This window comes from Pelobates fuscus, chromosome 5 (genome assembly GCF_036172605.1).
Source record: "Pelobates fuscus isolate aPelFus1 chromosome 5, aPelFus1.pri, whole genome shotgun sequence".
Classification (NCBI taxonomy): Eukaryota; Metazoa; Chordata; class Amphibia; order Anura; family Pelobatidae; genus Pelobates; species Pelobates fuscus.
In genome coordinates this window covers 75,517,966-75,538,961 of record NC_086321.1, presented here as the reverse complement: position 1 = coordinate 75,538,961, position 20,996 = coordinate 75,517,966, and the positions used below count along the sequence as shown (strand labels likewise).

The window sequence follows — 20,996 nt, the reverse complement described above, 5'->3', positions numbered from 1 at the left end:
CACTACACCTGGCAAATTTGTTAATCAATTACAAACTGACAAGTCTGTACCAACTTTGAACATCCAATCAAAATATGCTGAAACTCAGTCAGATTGGGATGGGACATTCATACTTGCTCACTTAGTTCTGGTGGATGCTGTGGTGACATTCTGTCATCAAACTAATATGGTGACCAGGGGTCATGTGACCAAGCTCATGTATGCCTTTCTCACACTGGGATAAGCTGTATCCTTTGATATGGTAATTCAATACCTTTACAGGTCAGGAAAGAGATAACCACTCCCCCCTATCCCCATTCCTTCCTGTTCCTTCTTGGCTGTGCTACTAAGCAGACCCTTAAGCAGACATGGGCTAATTTTTATCATGGTGAACTGTGAGTGGGATCTGGTGATTTTATAAGATTTAGTTGTTATTGTTAGTTAGGTTGTTGTTGCTGTTGTTGTTGTTGTTGGTATAGTTAGTTAGATTGTGTGTCATTATTTGTATGTTGTTGTTGTTGTTGTTTTGTCTCTGAATAAATATTTGTTAAAGTAGACGGACCAGAGTTTATATGTGTATGCGTACATAATAATTTATAGAGTTTGGTGATACACCACAGATGCGTGTTATGAACTTTCTGAGGTTTTTTAGAATAGATTTAATGATAGTCCGGAGGATGTGCCTTTTTACACAATCCTGATTGTTGCTTCTCCAGAATGCTTCTTCTCTTCTCCAATTTAAATATGCTCTCCCCCCAACTCTAGAGCCCTCCAGAAACAGGTGTATTTATTTTGAGTTCACGTGACACTTTGTACAAAGATGGTTACTTTTATGTAAGTATGTGACTTCTGAATGCAATTGGTAGAAAAAAAATATATATTTTTAGGACTTTCATAGCAGCAGGTATAAATAATAATAAAGCCAACAAATGTTTTGTTTTTTTATTAAATAACATTTTGTCTCTTTAAAAATGTTTTGCCTCTTTAAATTTTTTAAGAAATAGTAAAAATGACAATAAAACCCATTTTAATTGGAGGCTGTTATACTATTAAATATTGAATTATTCAAGTAGATGAATACTTATGCAAAGAACAGTACATATGCAATTCTTTTTATTTGAATGCTGCTAAAACCACCCTATATTGTGTCAGTAAATCATTGCCCCTGCACCAAATAACCTGCAGGCTGTTCTGAAGCTAATATCTGCGTGCAATCACTAATAGTATTCTGTTTCTTAGAACTACCAGGCAGGAGAGAGAACCTTATATTTAGAAACCTAGTTAATCTAAATTCAACATTGATTTTTTTCTAAATATAGAATATATAGCATGTTATTTCAAACGAACGTCCACCCCTCTGCCTTGTCTGCTTGTGTGAGTATCTATAAAGGTGTGACTTTGCTTTCCTACTGTGTGAGACTGAGTATGTGTGTGTGTGTATGTATGTATGTATGTGTGTGTATATATATATATATATATATATGTATATAGTACATTTTTACAAAAATCTTCTTGCCCAAGGAACTAAAGTGAGAGCTCAATCTGGTTGTCCATCATAACAAATCTACATGTCCTGAAACACAAATAATTTCAGATTGGAGTCCGACATATTGATGGGGTCAATCATTCTAAATACTGTTAGGAAAACTCTCTAAATGATTTGCCTACAGAAGTCATTATTAAAGTCCACAGGATTTTTTGTAGATAAATAATTTGGGAAGTACCAGAATTGCTTCATTTAATCATATAAAATCAAGGCCAAAAAAGTGATAAGCAAAAAAAACTGCCTACCTGGTCATCGGACAAGCCCTGTATTGAAACGCCAATACGTCTATATGGTATGTCAGTTATGCAGGAAATAAATCAAATCAGTGGGTTGAGAAGAGTGGGGAAATTATGTCAGAGAAAAATGCCATTCATCCAGTTTTTGTTACTTAAGCTTGTTAACAACCTCCCACACTTTCTCATTATAATATTGCAATGCTTTTTGTGTTAGATTGCTATATACTGTTTTTAGAATGCTGCTATTTTACACAAACTACATACCTGCCACTTTAATCTGGCAGTACAGTTCTGATTTGGGCCCAGTCCTGTGTTTATTTTCAATCTCATAAAGTGCTGCACAAGAACAGGGCCATGTCTGCCCATACAAGAAGAATTCAGCAACATCCTGTATTTGGGCTGCCCGAGATGAGTGTACATCTCCCAATAAGGAGGGAGGTATGGGATCCAGGAAAGATTGTTAGATGTGCCGTGCCGTGACTGGATGGTGAGGAGGGCTTCACACCCCCTATTTTGGGCATGTCAGCCTGCTGTGTGTGCATGGCATGCTTACTGATGGCCAATCTAGCAATTTAAGGCAACTCATGACCAGTGCTAAGCATAGGCTGAATGCCTTGTGTTTACACAGTTTGAGCGGATCTACTGATGTCCCTACGCTGCATTGAGACATTATGTCAAACAAAACAAAATTAATGTAATTAAGAACCCATTTAGCATAACAAACTTAACAAAATTTAACCTAAACACATTTTACCATGCATGTATAGGTGTCTGGAGTGTTCCCAGGAAGCCGCTATTGCCATTAATTCAGTCCCACTTCACTAATGCTGAAAAAAAAGAATGTGAGACGTTTGGAAGAGACAGATAAAGCAGAGTGCTTTATAAAATAGAGCGAGTACTCAGAGTTTGGATTACAAACATCGGGGTATATATGGAGATACCAATTTTAAATTAGGTGATTGGAGAAAGTGGTACACAATGTGTAGAGAACCCACAGGGGCTTTAATTGAACATTTGTAACACTTTATGCAAAGTTCTATGTAAGAAGGAAACTCTAAGCACCATGACAATTATAACCTGTGGTGTGGTTATGGTGTTAGCAGACTACTGGTGCTATCCTCTGCTTCTCTATTTTGGAGTGGTTTGATACAAAATGAGGGTCTGCTTGAGTCCTCGGCCCAGATCCTTGCATGACTTTCTCAGCCAGTCAGTGTTATGTAAGTATGGATGAAATTTATATTGCTAACAAGGAAGTGTAGCATCCATGAACGGGATGGGAATAGGGGACTGGGTGACAGGTCCCTTGAGGGTCTTCCGTTTCAGAGAACAGGGGAACAGAGCCTGCATTATAACTACTAAAAAAGACTATAGTGGTTTTGGCACTAGTATGCCTTTAGTTCAAATGCTACTGAAGTAAATGGTGCATCATTGCATGCTCAATATCTATTTACATTACTAACATGCCAGGAGAGGGGGTCTGCAGAAAGATGACAGCATATGATTATGAACAAAAAGTCTCCATTAAAACTCTGCCAGCTTGTCCATAATGAATATGGGATGATAATGATAAATGATATAGGACTATAGGACATGTTAAAAGGGACACTCCACTGGCCAAAAAAAAAAAGTCACTACTAGATATACCCCCGATACAAACATGCATTTAATTGTGTATTTTTTAATTGTGGTATATTGAAAAACTGCTTGCAAAAGCTACAGATCTCTCTTCTGCAGCCCTCGCATGCCCTCCTCTTCTAACCCCGCCCAGACATTTTGTGGCTGTCCAATCACAGACATTCCAGTGCAGCTCAATGAGAAGTCTTTGCAAGACAGGTGCTCTAGGCAATTCCTGCCTCTTAAACTTAGCTCCACTAAGTTACACAACCAGGAAATAGTCTGACAACCAGGGAGGTGAAACAAGTTCTGTTGCCAGTTTCTATTAAAACCTGCACTTTTTGTAAAATCAAAAAGTACACTCTCTTCGGCAGCAAGCTGAGGTGCTTTAGGGTCTGGAGTGTCCCTATAAAAAGAAGCAGCTTGTCATGGGGTAGACACGGTCACACTCCTGTTTCCTGCTACCAAACTTGCACTCACAAGGCATGCGCTCTGCTCCAGTTAGCCGCAGTCACTCATTGCTTCCCACAGTGAGAGCCTTGTTTTTATATCTGCCCTACCTTGCTCATTACTACAGTTCCATCAATAAGTGTCTGCCACTGCACACTGCGTAGATTATTAGTACAGGTAACAAGCTGTCCACGGCTTCTGAATTCGCTCTTGCTGAATTTTAAAGCTGGGCTTTGATGCTGCTAGTATGCTTCTCCTTCACTTCACATGGCTGGCCATGTAAATGACATGTATCTGCGAAGATACATTTCCATTCTAAGATGTTCATGTTATTTTTTTTTTTCACATCAATTCTAGAAATATTTAGTGTCACTAATATGGGCCTATTCATTTATTTGTTTCAATATAGCTATTATTATTTATTTTTTTATATATGTTGAAGACTTATAAACCATTTCTTGGAATGTTCTATTAAATATCTTTTATGGCTCTTTTACTATTGTCTAAGTTTATTATGTGTTTTGTTTCCTATAGGCAATTCGAAGCTTCCAAGTTGGAATACACCTTTACCCAGCAAACAGCGAATTATGGGAAGAAGATCTCACATGGGCCCTGAAACTACTCCAACAGAAGAAAGTAGCTGGGAAAGCGGAGAAAATAAAAATTATTAGCAAAGAAATCAATACCGAGCAGGAATTAATCCCTGACTATGACTTTGAAAGTGATGAGGTGGTGGTAGCCTGTGCGGCCATTGCACAGCAACAGAAACTATTGGCAAATAATATAGGAATAGTTGTGTCTGCGTCCGGATCAGTGACAAAGGGTGGGCAGAATATCAGCGAGCAAGCCAGCGATGAAACTGAAACCCTTATCAAAGCGCGATAAGTTAAAGAACTTAAAGCTTTTATGTTTTCAAATTCATTTTATTAGCCTCTGAACAGCTTGTATTTTTGCGGCAACTACACAGATGTAACAGCTTGTAACCAAACCAGATATACCTAGTTTTAGAAAAGAATATTAAAAAAAACTACAACATAACCCTTTATTCGTTTTCTTGGCACCTTCATATCTACTTTACAATCGAGTTAATTGTAAGAATGTGTTGGTGGGCATTGCATTACAAGTCATGCTTATTAACCCCTTCGTAACCAGTGACGGGTCCGGATTGTCACTATAACAAAGACTTTGTCTAAGCTTAAAAGGTGACTCCAGACCCCTAAACAATTTTAGCTTGCTGGAAAGCTTTATGTGTGAAGTGTGTGTCCCCTTTTTCTTTTTTTTTTTTCTTTAAATTCTTTATTTTATTCGTGAAAAAGAATAACAAGCAGGAACAATGTGCCACAACAGCACGCGTTCATATAACAACAATAGGTTTGTACAGGGCACAGAACGAACTGCACATTTTTATTTTTATAGAAAGGTGAAGGCTATGGTACCATCTGGCTGGCTATCTTATCTATCCAGTCGTCATCCTGGAGTTAACATTAAATATAAACTCAGAGATTATGGATCATTGACACACTGAGTCCTTGGTAGGTCTCTCATTATGAATGTAACGTTATGACCTATAGTTGGACAACACAGCTTAGGGGTGTATTCATGAGTCTCAGTTGGCTTGAGTCAGGTAGGGGTTTATGATGGCTAGTGGTCGTGCCGCGTGTGGTGGGATACCCCTCTGGGGAAAGGGGGATGTCAGTGCATTGACTATGTTTAGGTGGAGCCCTGGGTGTGTGCCACGAGCCTATAATGGTAGTCTGTGGGTGAGGGTGTTTGCTGTATGTCTTAAGGTGGGGCTATACTAGAGCGCAACATTGGGGCCCGTGGGGGTTATACCTTGCCGATCAGTGTTAAATGTAGGTAGCTTCGAAGGGGTGGTGTCACGTCCCTGACATTCGTGAGTTAGCCCGTTGCTACATGTGGGGTGGGGGAGTAGTCTTGGGTCTCAGTCCCCTGTTTCTTATTACCGACCACTTAAGCCACAAAAAAAGAGAAAAACAAGGTAGAACCAAAGGAAGAACTTAAAATAACATAACACAAGCAAAGTTAATCAGAGCGTTCAAATGTCAACCGCTGGTGTGGCCAACAGGCCCGTTGGGTTGGGATCCGCTGTACTCTGCAGTGTGTCTACAGCCAGTCAAGTGGTGATCGCAACATAGGCGTCTGGCTGTGTCCCCTGGGGTACAAAAGGGAACACTGTGTCCGGGTTCCATGTGTGGGTTGTTGGGACCGTGGTATGTGGATTGGCTGTTTGCAGGGCATCCTTAGGCAGTCCCAAGATAGGCAGCAGGTCGCTCGCTTCCCGTAGATCCCGGACAGAGTGTGTTGCGGTGCCATGTTGGACCTCCACAACGTGTTGTAATTTCCAGTGGTATGAGATGCCTTTGGCTCGGAGCAGGGATGTGAAGGCCTGCAGTGACCTTCTCCATGCCATGGTGTATCCGGAGAAGTCCCGATAGAACGAGAGCTGCATTCCTTCAAAGGCGTAAGGTGAGTCGTTTCAGACAGCTCCCATAACTGCTAATCTATCCTTGCTGCTCCGGAATCTCAGCAGTAAGTCTCTCGGTGCCACGCTCGGTGCTTTCGCCGATTTTGGCAGGTGGAATGTCCCCTCCAGGCCCACCTGTTTTGCCTGCTTGGGTGGCAGCAGCGCTGCAAGGAGTCGCCGCAGCAGGTGTGGTATCTGTCACCTCTTATCTTGAGGTTTAGGCTGCACCTCTGGTCTTCCGCCGCCGCCAGCTTCTGATCAGTTCTAGCTTGTTGTGCCTGTAGCTCCTGTACAGCCCGCTGCAGTTGGGCGGTGTGCTAGATAGTTCTGTGGGCGTCACTTTCTATGGCCCCCATGCGGTTTGTTAGGCCTCGTACCTCTTGTTGGAGTTGGGCCATGTCGGGAGGTTCTGTCTGAGTTCTGCAAGGAGCTCCCTCATGATTGCGGTCGTCATTGGGGCAGATTCTGGCGGAGAGATGTAGGGTTTGGTGGTCTGCCACTTCACTGTGCTCCCCTCTGCCATTCCCAAGGAGTAATCCTCCGAGATTTCTGTGTTCACGTCTGAGCCGTCGGCCATCTTGGGCACCTCTCCACTCCGGGCCTGGCGCCACAGGTTGCCGATATTCATGCCCATATGCAGCTTTTTGGATCTCAGTTTTTTGTTTTTCTTCCCCATGGCCGGTGGGTCAGGGCTCGGGGTGATTTGCCGGTAGTTTGGGGCTTTAGAAACCCAATGATGCGGCTATATAAGCTTTTGCCGGCTCGGAGCCTAAGTGACAGCTGGTTTAGTTAGCTCTATGCAGCTGACCCCAATAGGCAGCAATTGCCCAGAGCACCTGACTTACAAAGACTTCTCATTGAGCTCTATTGGAGTCTGTGATTGGACAGCCACAGACAGTCTGGGCGGGATTAGAATGGTAGAGCAGCAAACAAGAGAACTGCAGGTTTTGCAAGCTGATTTAAGATATATCCTCAATGAAAAAATGCATAATTAAATGCATGCAAGTTTTAATTTGGGGTATATCTACCAAACAGTGATTTTTATTTATTTGGGCAGTGGAGTGTCCCTTTAAGTCTGGAGGGGTTAAATATGGAAATGTTTACGTTAAATAGAGATGTTCTCAATTTGTCTAATATTAGAGAACATGTTTTCCTTCTATGGTATATAGCATTTTTGTTTTGGGAAATGCCAAATACTTTGCATATCATATTGTTTAAAATAGATAGGAATGTCTGGTTTATGCTGTGTTACCTAAAAGTAAATAAACATCCTTATAATGTTTGGAGAACATAAATCCTAGCAAATGTAATGTCGAGACACAATCAAGCAGAGTCATGCTCTTAACACATTAACCCAGATTTCTCACCATTTTTACCTTTAACTTCTGTTCTATATAGAATCAGATAAATAGATAATGTGTGTGTGTTTGTGTAATTATATAATCTACCTGTTTGGAATTACGATTCCAAATACCATATTACATTCACCGTGGATAATGTTACACTGGGCAATAAAAATTGTATTACATGGTGTAACTGGCATAGTGCAATGAAATATCAAAGTTAAAAAAAAACTCCAGCTCATACTCCGTTCCCCAGTGTCTTTTTATTAAATGCACAGCAGATATAGAGCAAAGATTCAACCATTAACTGGTCACTATCAGCCTGATAAAGACTATTTAATGGTTGAAACGTTGCTCTGTATCTGCTGTGCACTTTAATAAAGGGACACTGAGAAATTGAAAATGTGCTGGAGTATCCGTGGTAATTGTGCAATACAACATCCCCAATCTCAGTGCAGCAGTGGGATGTAAGAGTCTGTCTCACTCCTCAGCCTCTAGGAAAGGGGCCGTAAGGAAGCTGAAGCTCTCAGGCATGTCTGCAACAGAAGATACCCGTGGAGATTTTGTGCCGTCTGCAAGATTGCAGGGCCGGCGCTACCTTAAGGTGGCACAGGCAGCCGCTTTAGGGTGCAGTCTCCGGCTGACTAGCAGGAGGGGAGAGCACTGCACAGTGCTCCCCTCCAGCCAGTCACTCCTGTGTAGCATGGCTGAGCAGCGGACAGGAAGTGCTCACTGAGACGACAATGGAACTGCTTTCTGTAAGACCAGGGAGACGTTCCAGGGGGTCCTCTACCCCAGTCAGAGGCATGACCATGCTACAAGAGAGAGCACAGAGGGACTGGGGGTGAAACACAGAGGGGTGGAGGACACACAAATAGATACATACGGGCTAGTAGACACACAAACAGAAACTGAGAGGCTGGAGTAAGACTAACAGGCACAGAGGGTCTGGGGGGTATGGATAAGGGGAAAAAGAGACAGACATCAACAAGGGATGGGGCAAAAGAGACAGAAGAGGTACACAGAGAGGTTGGGAAATTGAGAAAGAGATACACAAAAGGGGCTGGGGGAGAAAGAGACACAGAGGGGCTGAGGAGGACAAAGACACAAAGGGCCTGGGGACGGGGCAAAAGAGACAAACATAGGCTGGTGGTAAAGACAAAGGGGAGAAGATATTTTGAAATATCGATAAGTATGATAAAATGATTGCTGTAATTTATCCCACGGTAAGAAAACCTGAAAAATGTATTCAAACTTTTTCTGCTTAGCAAAATAATTATTATTATATGGTTTATTTGTACAATAGTTTAACAATTAACCTGTCTGTGGCCCAAAGAAGTAGATTTTTTTGGGGGGTTTTGTCCCTACCAACTGCCAAGAGACTAATCCGCAATTGTTTCTGGTAAGTGGGGAAAATTAGGTCCTAGCAGCTTGACAAAGATCATACTTGGTCACAAATATTGCAATAGCAATAACAAGGTAGATTTCATTACACCTAAGGAGGATGGCTGGACATCAGGCCCTGACTGACCATCAGGCAAACCAGGGAAATGCCCAGTGCTGCGATGGCCATGGGCCGAGGTCGACAGGGGAGATCAAAAGCCGGCCCTGCTGTGTGCCTTCATGGGCCGGTGGGGAGATCAAAGATCTTCCTCACCGGCCCACAGTCACTGACATGCGGCCGCCAGCTTGGGGGGTTGAAGAAGAGAGGAGGACCCGGGGAGCTCTGGCTTGCAGCTCCGTCAGGGTCCTCTCGAGAGATCAGAACGTTGATCAGAACGTCACAGCACCTCCCACCCCACACACACAGCACCCCTCACACACTGCACCCCTCGCACACACAGCACCCCTAATATACACACACACAGGATCCTCACATATACACACAGCATCCCTTACACCCTGCACCCCCCCCCCACACACACAGCACCCTCACATACACACACATCATCCTTCACATATACAAACAGCACTCTCACACAAATGGCACACACAGCACTCCTTGTACAACACCCCTCACACACAGCACCCCTCACACACACACACTGAAACATAACACACACAAACTGCACCCTCGCACACTGCACCCCTCATACACACATTACATTCCAGACACACACTAGATCTCGTACACAACTCTGGATCATCTACACACACACACACTAAATCCCAAAATACATTCTGAATCCTCTATGCACACAAACACACACTAGATCTCCTATTTACGCTCTGGGTCCTGCACCCCTTACATACACACACTCTGCACCCCACACAAACTGCACCCCTCACATACACACACAGCACTCTCACACAAACAGTACACACAGCACCCCTCACACGTAGCACCCTCACACACGGCACACACCCCTCACATGCAGCACCTTCACACGCAGCACCCCTCACACACACACACACACACTGAAGCCTCACACACAGTGCCCCCTCACACACACACAAACCACACTCCCGCACACTGCACCTCTCACACAAACAACACCCTCACACACATCACCCCTCATATACACATTACATTCCAGACACACACTAGATCCCTTACACAACTCTGGATCATCTACTCACACACTAAATCCCTATATACATTCTGAATCTTCTATGCACACAAACACACACTAGATCTCCTATTTACGCTCTGGGTCCTTCAAACACACAATAGATCCCCTTCACATGCACACTACATTCCTGATATACAAACTCTGGATCCCCTATGCACACACTAGATTCCTTGTAAGCAAACACATACTACATCCCCTAAACAAAAACATTCTACAACTTCTATACACACTATGCTCCCTATACACACTATCTCACTCTTTAAAGCCCCTAGCCACACATTACCCCACAAACACAACACAACTGAAACCGACCTATTTACACAACATCACACCACAATCCGCTCACTCTACACACACGCAATCCCACAAGCAGGCTCCGAACACATGCACAATACTCTTTCCTGGGCCTTTGTCTCCTGGTATCCCACTTACGAGACACCAGAGACAAGTAATAAGCAAACACAGTGCAAGCATGTTAATAAAAATGCTTGCGCTGCACAGAACAAATACAGGGCCTTTTTCTCATGCTAGAGCTCTTCAGCAGAGCTCTGCGCATGGTCTGCCCTGGAAGTGCATTGAACCACCGTGCTCACTTTGAGATGGGGTGTGCTTGCCATTGGTGATGACAAAACACCCCCTCTGGCCCCGCCCCCTTCTCAGTGGGCCGCTGTAACAGGAGAAGTGTGGAATTAGTGGTGGCTACTGCAATTAACAAATGGTATCTGGGAATGGGATGTCCACCAATCTTAGGCAGACTGGGGCATATATGTCCTGGTGTTGTCCTGAGATTGATGGAAACATAGCCCTAATCTGAAAAAGTAATTTATTGACAAAATACATATAACACTGAAACATGTATTATGGGTAGCTAATGCTTTAGATGCTTTAATGCACTAGTTAATGCTGGAGTTCTGGGAAAAAAATCCAAAGTCCACATATGTCAAGGTTATTCACTGTTAAAATGTATGTGATGTGACCATTTAAAGCACATAGACCTCTTGAAGGGTTAAGCACGCCTCTAGTGGCTATCTTCTTTACAGCCACTTAAGGAGCTTGCACTGCAACAATCAAGTTTCACTCGGTCATGTGTCGTCTATGATGATGTCAATCGCCATGAAATGCAGCTCATAGGAAAGCACTGGGTTTAATGCTTCCTTATGAGAAACATTTGACTGGATGTAAAAAAATTTGACTGGATACTATGTGAAGCATTGGATTGAACCATCATGTTAAAAGTGACGCCTTTAGGTGATGTTGCGTGAGAAGGAGCAGGTGGTATCACTAAGTGAGTCTCCGTGCTGGAAAAAAATATGTAAAACCTTTTTTTCTGTTATTTTTACAGGTGAAAAGGTGCAAGGCCCTGCGTCTAAATATGGACTAGGAAAATATACCATTAGAAATTAATGTTTGTATTCCCAACACTATAGCGTTTTTTGAATTCAATGTGAATTTCAAATTATAAACCAAAACAGTCAAAGTAAATTCATAGTGGACTTTCAGTTTTTTTCTAATTCAGCTAGTTTTTAACGTAAATTTGAAATTGTCTTTTAATTCCCAACAATTCTCTATTGATTGAATAAGACTGAGAATGTCTCCAGAACTCCTCGTGGCATTAATATTCCACAATATGCTCCTCACTATTATGTATCCTCTATGCATTTCTCTAAGTTAGGAATCAACTACTACGAGTACATTTGTGAATGATGATCTTTTTATTTGGCATATTATGGCAATGAATCTGTCAGCAGATACGTAACATATTCAGTTATGTGTGTCGGTGTGTGTGAGAGTATAACTTTGTGGTATCTGTTTTTGAGTTTACAAATGGGTTTAGCTTTGCTTGACTTGTATCCTGTCCTGTAAACTATCTTTATAAATAAATTCACATGCAAACTGTGCATCTTGATTATTTCTCAATCTTCCAGCCATTTACTGTTGTCGATGACTCACTTGCATATTTCATATCCTCATATTTCATGGTATAGAGTACTATTGCATACATGCAGTGTTGCATGTCTGGTGAATAAGACAGATGTGTAAACAAGCTTAATCTTGGGGATCTATCAAAGTCTGCCTTGCCTTGGTGGAAAGGATGCATATTATTTTGTTTATTTTAACTGTGACCCATGAAACAATATATTTATCATTTATAGTGACATATTTATTTATAATAATGTAAAACCTCCAACACAGTACACTAAAACATGTATGTCCAATATTCTGCTGGATATCCTCATCTGTCATACAACTCCAACAATACATTGCCAACTGGGGATCTACCATTTGTCTGTCATTGCAGGGTTATAATTGTGAGCCATGTTGTGCGTTTTGAATGTAAGCATGTTTTTAAGAGTATATGTGTGCATGCACTGCTGCCATTGGAATTCAGTGGTTTATGCGTGTTCGTGTTTAAATGCAGGGGGATGTGTTTGTATTTAGTGTTCGCTTTTAATTGCAAATGTGCTTTTGAGTGTAGTGTTGGTGTTTGAATGCAGGGGTGTTTGTGTTTAAATGTAGTGTTTTAGCACAGGTTTGTGTTTTGTATGTAATCTTTGCTTTGATTGCAGTGCTTTGCATGCATGTAATGTTGGCTTTTAAATGCAGATGTGCATGCGTGTGTAATATAGATGTTTGAGTGAAGGGGTGTGTTTCTATATAATTTTGAAGTTTAACTGCAGGGGTTTGTTTGTGTGTAATATTTGTGTTAGATTGCAGGAGTGTGTTTCATGTTGTGTTGGTGTTTGCTTGGATGTATGCACTTACACAGATAGACTCTAACATACATACATACATACACATTACCACATATAAAAACACTGACACATAGACACGAATTCATATACAGAAGAAACAGAAGGGTTGGTGTAGCACCTAATATGTCCTTGAGAATATATGTAATGATAAAGAAAAGACCAATAGTGTAATACGTAAAGTACAGTGAGATAAAAATAATAAACAGTCCACTCACACTTTTTGTGAGCTTAGGTTCAGCTCCAGCTTGAATGATTGGGCGGAATGATCCCCGCCTAGGGATATAATGTGGTGCAGGATCTGCGTGTAATCATCCTATAAGTGGATGTTCTCATAGATTTGTGGGAGGGAGAAAATTGAAATAATGTGGTGCAGTATGCCAGACCAAATAGCAACAATAAAACAAAGTAAAAAATGTGCAGTCACATATTATTGAGCCTTAACGTTGGCTCCACAAGTATAGCAATCTAATGGTATGATCCCCACTCTAGGATATAGGTGATTATGGTATCTCTCTGTATGTGAACATAAAAGAGAATAAAACCAAAATAGTTACACCATAAAACTGGAGTGAAGAAGTAAAATATATAAAAAATTACTCATGTAGTAGAACAAAATAAGGTTTGCTCAATCCAGTGGCTGTAGGTGGTATTTTATCCCCACCAAGGATTTAGGTGTTCGTGAATCCAGCAGCAATCAGTGAGGTTCAATAAAAAAAAGTACTTTTATTTATTTAAAAAACAAAAAAACATTAAGAGGTCAAATAAACTAGCATAAAACAATATCCTAATACACTTAACGTATTTCACCAACAATTGGCTTTATCAAAAGTGTCAAAACACTCTTGCTAAAGCCACTTGTTGGTGAAATGTGTTAAGTGTATCAGAATACTGTCTTGTGCTAGCTTCTTTTACCTTGACTTGGCCCCCTGTTCAGCAATAAGTGCGTGTGCGGGCACTGGTGCATAAGCACAAAGGTAGTTCTGCCACTGAATAATTGATCTTATATAAAATAATATTAAGAAGTGCCATTTAATCTGCACCACCAAGAATATTTTTTAATCTATGCTCAGTTAAAAAGAAAGAATGAGAACTCTGAGAACGAACAAAAGCTTAGAGTAAACTCAATGGCTTGCCCATCGGTACATCCCAGCTCAGGTCTCAAAATAGTTTTTGCTCACTTGTGCCATTACAGAGCGAACATATCTGAAGCTTATCAGACTGGTCCCACCCGTACAGGCAGTCCAGATCCGAAATGCCAGCAAGTTTCCTCTGCACAAGAGATACAGCAACCCCAGACGATCATTTCGGTTTTCTTTTGGGCCTCATCAGTGAGGTATAGCTGATATCCCTCTAGGCACAGTGAGCACGGGGTCCACGTCTGGATTACATTTTAAACTTGGGGTGAGCCAATTTAATGCACTAAAGCAAGAATGAGAAAGGACAAAAGCTTAGCGTAAACTCAATAGCTTGCCCTTCGGTACATCCCTGCTCAGATCTCAAAATAGTTTTTGCTCAGTTAACCTCAGGTACTCAATACACAAGAGGGAGCATTCTATTTTTAAATATTTTAACGATTTTAATACATATGTTATGTGTTGAAACCCCAAAGCTATTCTGTCATTGTGTTTCCTTTTGCACTTATAACAGTTTTATTTTTGGAAACCCTTCATCCTAATAGTTTTCAAGTCTTATCTTCGTAGACCAGCAGCACATGACCACTTCTTTCCATTTTAGTTTAGCATATTGCAGATATAGGCTCTGAAAATACTTTGCAATCAAGTGTTAAAAATGTTCTATATTATTCATATCCAGGTTTGGAATTTATCCTATGTTTTAAATAAGGTGACAGATAGTTCGTAAAAGGAAAATGAGAATATAAATAAAGGTTACAAATCTGTAAATGTTTAAACAAGAGTGACTTTAATCCAAGGCCAGCCATTATGTGGACACCAGTTGTAGCTAAACTATTAAAATCTGTTATTTTCTTGGACTTTTTGTGTCCGTCATAGACATTTGAGTGATTTACTCTTGTGTGCCTCATTACTTTGTTTCACAGAGCTCCACAGCAATAAACCTTGCAGACATATACAATGCATTTGCATCACAGAGCTCCAGAGAACTATTATGAGTGTATCACACAGCTCTGCAACAATAAAACTCAAAGAATTGTGTAATGTGCATGAATTAATCCAAGGCCATCTTTAATATTAATTGGACTTTAGGGAAGTATTTGCATAGACACCCTGGATCCTGCTCCCTCCCCCCGGCTACACTCCCTGGCATGTAATCAAGCCCTCCACACCAACCGTCCCCCCCCAAAAAGAAAACACTTTCAGACTCATGCAGATAAAAACACTGACATACACAGGGACACACAATGACACATATGCAGATATACAGGCACACAGATACACATGCAGACAGATTTACACATACAGACAAATACACAAACACACAAATATACATACAAACAGATACGCACAGACACACAGGGTCACTGTTGTCTGGGTGCAGTACTTTTGAATTCCATATATGGATGTAGCTAAAATCCTCTATCCTTCATACATCATGTTCCTCTCCTTTTATACGTCTGCTCATTTTATATGCCTCATACCATTCAAAAGATGAGCCTAAAGCAAAATTCAATCACACCTAGCAACACTACATAAACAATGATCGGTTATTACAGCACAGCCTCGTTACCCAAGGTCCTCCTCTGACTGTCACCTAAGGGCACCATACCATCCCCCTTAGTAGGCTGGAGGAGCACTATACTATTGGTCTTTATATTGTAATTTTTTTATTATTTAAATAGCGCCATCAGATTCCATAGCGCTGTACAATGGTGTGTATGTATATATATATATATATATATATATATAAAACAAAAACAAAGTTAGACCAGTTAAAACTCAAAAAGAATAATATCCTGAAAATGCAGATTAGTTCTCATTTGACTGGGTGAATGATTTCGACTTATGGTGTTTTATATCAACACAACACATGCCTCTGTGTCCATGAGTCTCTATATGAAATAGTTGAAATATATATATCTCTATTTATTATAGTAACCATATTTGCATTTTTTTCCCTTCTCAGCAGTTACATTTAAATTTAATCACCAGTTTGATTAATTTAAAAGTGATTTATGTTATCTATGTACATGCAGTAAAATAATATAAAAAATGTCCATATAATTCAATCTGTACTATATGTTTTATTCACCTTTGTATGGTCATTCTCAGAGAAGGAAGAACTCATTGCAAATTAGAAAATGTTATATTATATTTAAGGCATAGAATTACTTCTTAAGTGTGAGTTGCCATATGACCTATATGACACCAAGCATTGTATAAAATATCACTGTGGGAGTTGTCTTTCATTTTTCTGTAAGTATGTGGTTTAGATGTATCATCTTGTCCAGGTGATTTAAGGGAGATTCTAGGGGAATTCAGAAACTTTGCATGATCAAAGGGGATGTAAATAAATACATACCGTATATACTCGAGTATAAGCCGACCCGAATATAAGCCGAGGCCCCTAATTTTACCCCAAAAAACTGGGAAAACGTATTGACTCGAGTATAAGACTAGGGAGGGATATGCAGCAGCTACTGGTAAATTTCTAAATAAAATTAGATCCTAAAAAAATTATATTAATTGAATATTTATTTACAGTGTGTGTATATAATGAATGCAGTGTGTGCGTATGAGTGCAGTGCGTGAGTGCAGTGTGTGTGTGTATGAGTGCAGTGTGTGTGCGTATATATTAATTGAATATTTATTTTCAGAGTGTGCGTATGAGTGCAGTGCGCGTATGAGTGCAGTGCGCGTATGAGTGCAGTGCGCGTGTGTGTATGAGTGCAGTGTGTGTGCGTATATATTCATTGAATATTTATTTCCAGTGTGTGTGTATAATGAATGCAGTGTTGTTGTATGAGTGCTGTGTGTGTGAGTGCAGTGTGTGTATATGAATGAAGTGTGTGTGTGTGATGCAGTGTGTGTTTGTGTATGTGTTGGTGGGGGTGGGCATTTGATATATTATTAATTATTATTTTTTTTATTTTTTTATATTATTATTTTTTTTTGTATTATTATTTATTATTTAATTATTATTAGTTTTTTTTTTTTTTTTTTATCCTTTTTTTTTTTGTCCCCCCTCCCTGCTTGCTAGCTGGCCAGGGAGGGGGGCTCCTTCCCTGGTGGTCCAGTGTCATTGGTAGTTCAGTGGGGGGAGAGGGGTGCTGGCAGAGCTGTACTTACCTTTCCTGCAGCTCCTGTCAGCTCTCTCCTCCTCCGCGCGGTCTGTGCAGCTCCCTCTGTCAGCTCCCAGTGTAAGTCTCGCGAGAGCCGCGGCTCTCGCGAGACTTACACTGGGAGCTGACCGAGGTGCTGAACGGACGGCGCGGAGGAGGAGAGAGCTGACAGGAGCTGCAGGAAAGGTAAGTACAGCTCTGCCAGCACCCCTCTCCCCCCAGTCTGTATTATGGCAATGCAAATTGCCATAATACAGACTCTGACTCGAGTATAAGCCGAGTTGGGGTTTTTCAGCACAAAAAATGTGCTGAAAAACTCTGCTTATACTCGAGTATATACGTTATATTAGCATACACAATAAATGTATTATTTGTCTTAACCCCTTGAGGAGAGAGGCAAAGGTACAAGTTTTGAAACAAAACCTGGAATTTGTGCTGTATGTCTGTTCAACCACCATAGTTTACGTATTTTATATTAGGTGCACCCACACTTATTATAAATCATTTTGTTTGGGAGAAATAGGGCATTCATTGCACTTTTACATATAAATTTATTTTTAAATAAATAAAAATTTAAAAGAGTGAGAAATTAAGAAGTTTTATTATTTTCCAAGTTCTGCATGGCATTTTAACTGTGAATGTCATAGTACTGCTAGCTTTTACTGCAATAAAATACACATATTTGTGTTGAGCAAAGTCTCACGAGTACAACAGTACCCACCCCCCCACATTGAGATTTGAGAGATTTCTGAGCCTATGTTGCCTTTAGACTGTATGAAAATTATCTCCATAATTGCAACACATTTGCAAAAGTATACAACACAGACACCTGTCCTCAGGGACCCTGATACACACTGACACAGAGCAGAATATAGACTGTTCCCCCTACATAGGGTCACTTGGCAGATATGGATTGACACCTATCCTAAGGATCCCTGATACACACTGACACAGAGCAGAATAGGGACTGTTCCCCCTACATAGGGTCACTTGGCAGATATGGATTGACACCTGTCCTCAGGGTCCCTAATACACACTGACACAGAGCAGAATAGGGACTGTTCCCCCTACATAGGGTCACTTGGCAGATATGGATTGACACCTATCCTTAGGATCCCTGATACACACTGACACAGAGCAGAATAGGGACTGTTCCCCCTACATAGGGTCACTTGGCAGATATGGATTGACACCTGTCCTCAGGGACCCTGATACTGACACAGAGCAGAATAGGGACTGTTCCCCCTACATAGGGTCACTTGGAAGATATGGATTGACACCTGTCCTCAGAGACCCTGATACACACTGACACAGAGCAGAATAGGGACTGTTCCCCCTACATAGGGTCACTTGGCAGATATGGATTGACACCTGTCCTCAGGGACCCTGATACACACTGACACAGAGCAGAATATGGACTGTTCCCCATACATAGGGTCACTTGGCAGATATGGATTGACACCTGTCCTCAGGGACCCTGATACACACTGACACAGAGCAGAATAGGGACTGTTCCCCCTACATAGGGTCACTTGGCAGATATGGATTGACACCTGTCCTCAGAGACCCTGATACACACTGACACAGAGCAGAATAGGGACTGTTCCTCCTACATAGGGTCACCATTTTTAGCCCAAGGCAGCTCATCTCATCAGGCCTTTTTTAGTCGAATGTATCGCCCACTGTCAGTCCCTTCGGGATCCATCCCTCTTTCATCTTAATAAAGGTGAGGTAATCTAGACTTTTTTGACCTAGGCGACTTCTCTTCTCAGTGACAATACCTCCTGCTGCACTGAAGGTCCTTTCTGACAGGACACTTGAAGCGGGGCAGGCCAGAAGTTCTATCGCAAATTGGGATAGCTCAGGCCACAGGTCAAGCCTGCACACCCAGTAGTCAAGGGGTTCATCGCTCCTCAGAGTGTCGATATCTGCAGTTAAGGCGAGGTAGTCTGCTACCTGTCGGTCGAGTCGTTCTCTGAGGGTGGATCCCGAAGGGCTGTGGCGATGCGTAGGACTTAAAAAGCTCCGCATGTCCTCCATCAACTACACGTCTTTAAAGCGTCCTGTCTTTGCCGGCGTGGTCGTGGGAGGAGGAGGATTACTTTAACCTCTTAACCTGTTAGATTCCCGTTGTGCTGTGACATCACCCTTATACGCTGTGTAAAGCATACTTTTTAATTTATTTTGCAAATGCTGCATCCTTTCCGACTTGTTGTAATTTGGTAACATTTCAGCCACTTTCTGCTTATAACGGGGGTCTAGTAGCGTGGACACCCAGTACAGGTCGTTCTCCTTCAGCCTTTTATACGAGGGTCCCTCAACAGGCACGACAGCATGAAAGACCCCATTTGCATAAGGTTGGATGCCGAGCTACTCATTTCCCGTTCCTCCTCCTCAGTGATCTCAATTAAGGTATGTTCTTCCCTCCAGCCACGTACAACACCACGGGTACCAGATAGGTGACAACGAGCACCCTGGGATGCCTGTTGTGGTTGGTCTTCCTCCTCCTCCTCAAAGCCACATTCCTCCTCTGACTCCTCTTCCTCACAATCCTCTAACAGCGTTGCCGCAGGTCCAGCAAGCGATGCTGATAAGGCTGTTTCTGGTGGTGATGGTGACCACAACTCTTCCTCTTCCTCTTCACGCTCATCTACGGCCTGATCCAGCACTTTTTCGCAGGGCACGCTCCAGGAAGAAAACAAATGGTATGATGTCGCTGATGGTGCCTTCGGTGCGACTGACTAAGTTTGTCACCTCCTCAAAAGGACGCATGAGCCTACAGGCATTGCGCATGAGCATCCAGTAACGTGGCAAAAAAAATCCCAGTTCCCCAGAGGCTGTCCTAGCACCCCGGTCATACAAATATTCATTAATGGCTTTTTCTTGTTGGAGCAGGCGGTCGAACATCAGGAGTGTTGAATTCCAACGTGTCGGGCTGTCGCAAATCAAGCGCCTCACTGGAATGTTGTTTCGCCGCTGGATATCTGCAAAGTGCACCATGGCCGTGTAGGAATGCCTGAAATGGCCACACACCTTCCTGGCCTGCTTCAGGACGTCCTGTAAGCCTGGGTACTTATGCACAAAGCATTGTACGATCAGATTACACACATGTACCAACTTGCCCAACTTCAATGCCGACAACAAATTTGTTCCATTGTCACAAACCACTTTGCCGATATCCAGTTCCTGCGGAGTCAGCCACTTTTCCACCTGTGCGTTCAGGGCGGACAGGAGTGCTTGTCCAGCGTGACTCTCTGCTTTCAAGCAAGTCAAACCCAAGACGGCGTGACACTGCCGTATCCGGGATGTGGAATAGTACCTGGTGAGCTGGGGGGATGCCGTTGATGTGGAGCAAGACGCAGCAGCAGAAGAGGACTCAGCTGAGGAGGTTATGGAAGAGGATGGAGTAGTAGGAGTAGAGGAGGTGGCAGCAGGCCTGCCTGCAAGTCGTGGCGGTGTCACCAACTCCTCTGCAAAGCCACGCATTCCATGCTTGGCAGCCGTCAGCAGGTTTACCCAATGCGCAGTGTAGGTGATATACCTGCCCTGACCATGCTTTGCAGACCAGGTATCAGTGGTCAGATGGACCCTTGCCCCAACACTGTATGCCAAACATGCCATTACTTCCTTTTGCATAATCAAGTACAGGTTGGGGATTGCCTTTTGTGAAAATAAATTTCGTCCGGGTACCTTCCACTGCGGTGTCCCAATAGCTTCAAATTTTTTGAACGCCTCAGACTCCACCAGCTTGTATGGTAAAAG

The 20,996-nt window shown here is 42.1% G+C and overlaps 1 protein-coding gene across 1 annotated transcript in view; it reads left to right on the top strand.

The window, feature by feature from the left end:
* The window catches only part of TTC33 (tetratricopeptide repeat domain 33), a 335,723-nt gene extending 330,637 nt beyond the window's left edge, over nt 1–5,086 (top strand). Inside the window, exon 5 of the mRNA XM_063456860.1 lies at nt 4,360–5,086. Within this exon, the coding sequence (XP_063312930.1) occupies nt 4,360–4,710 (351 nt within the window). The 3' untranslated portion in view covers nt 4,711–5,086. The remainder of the gene's footprint in view (nt 1–4,359) is intronic.
* Nucleotides 5,087–20,996: the final 15,910 nt, after the last annotated feature.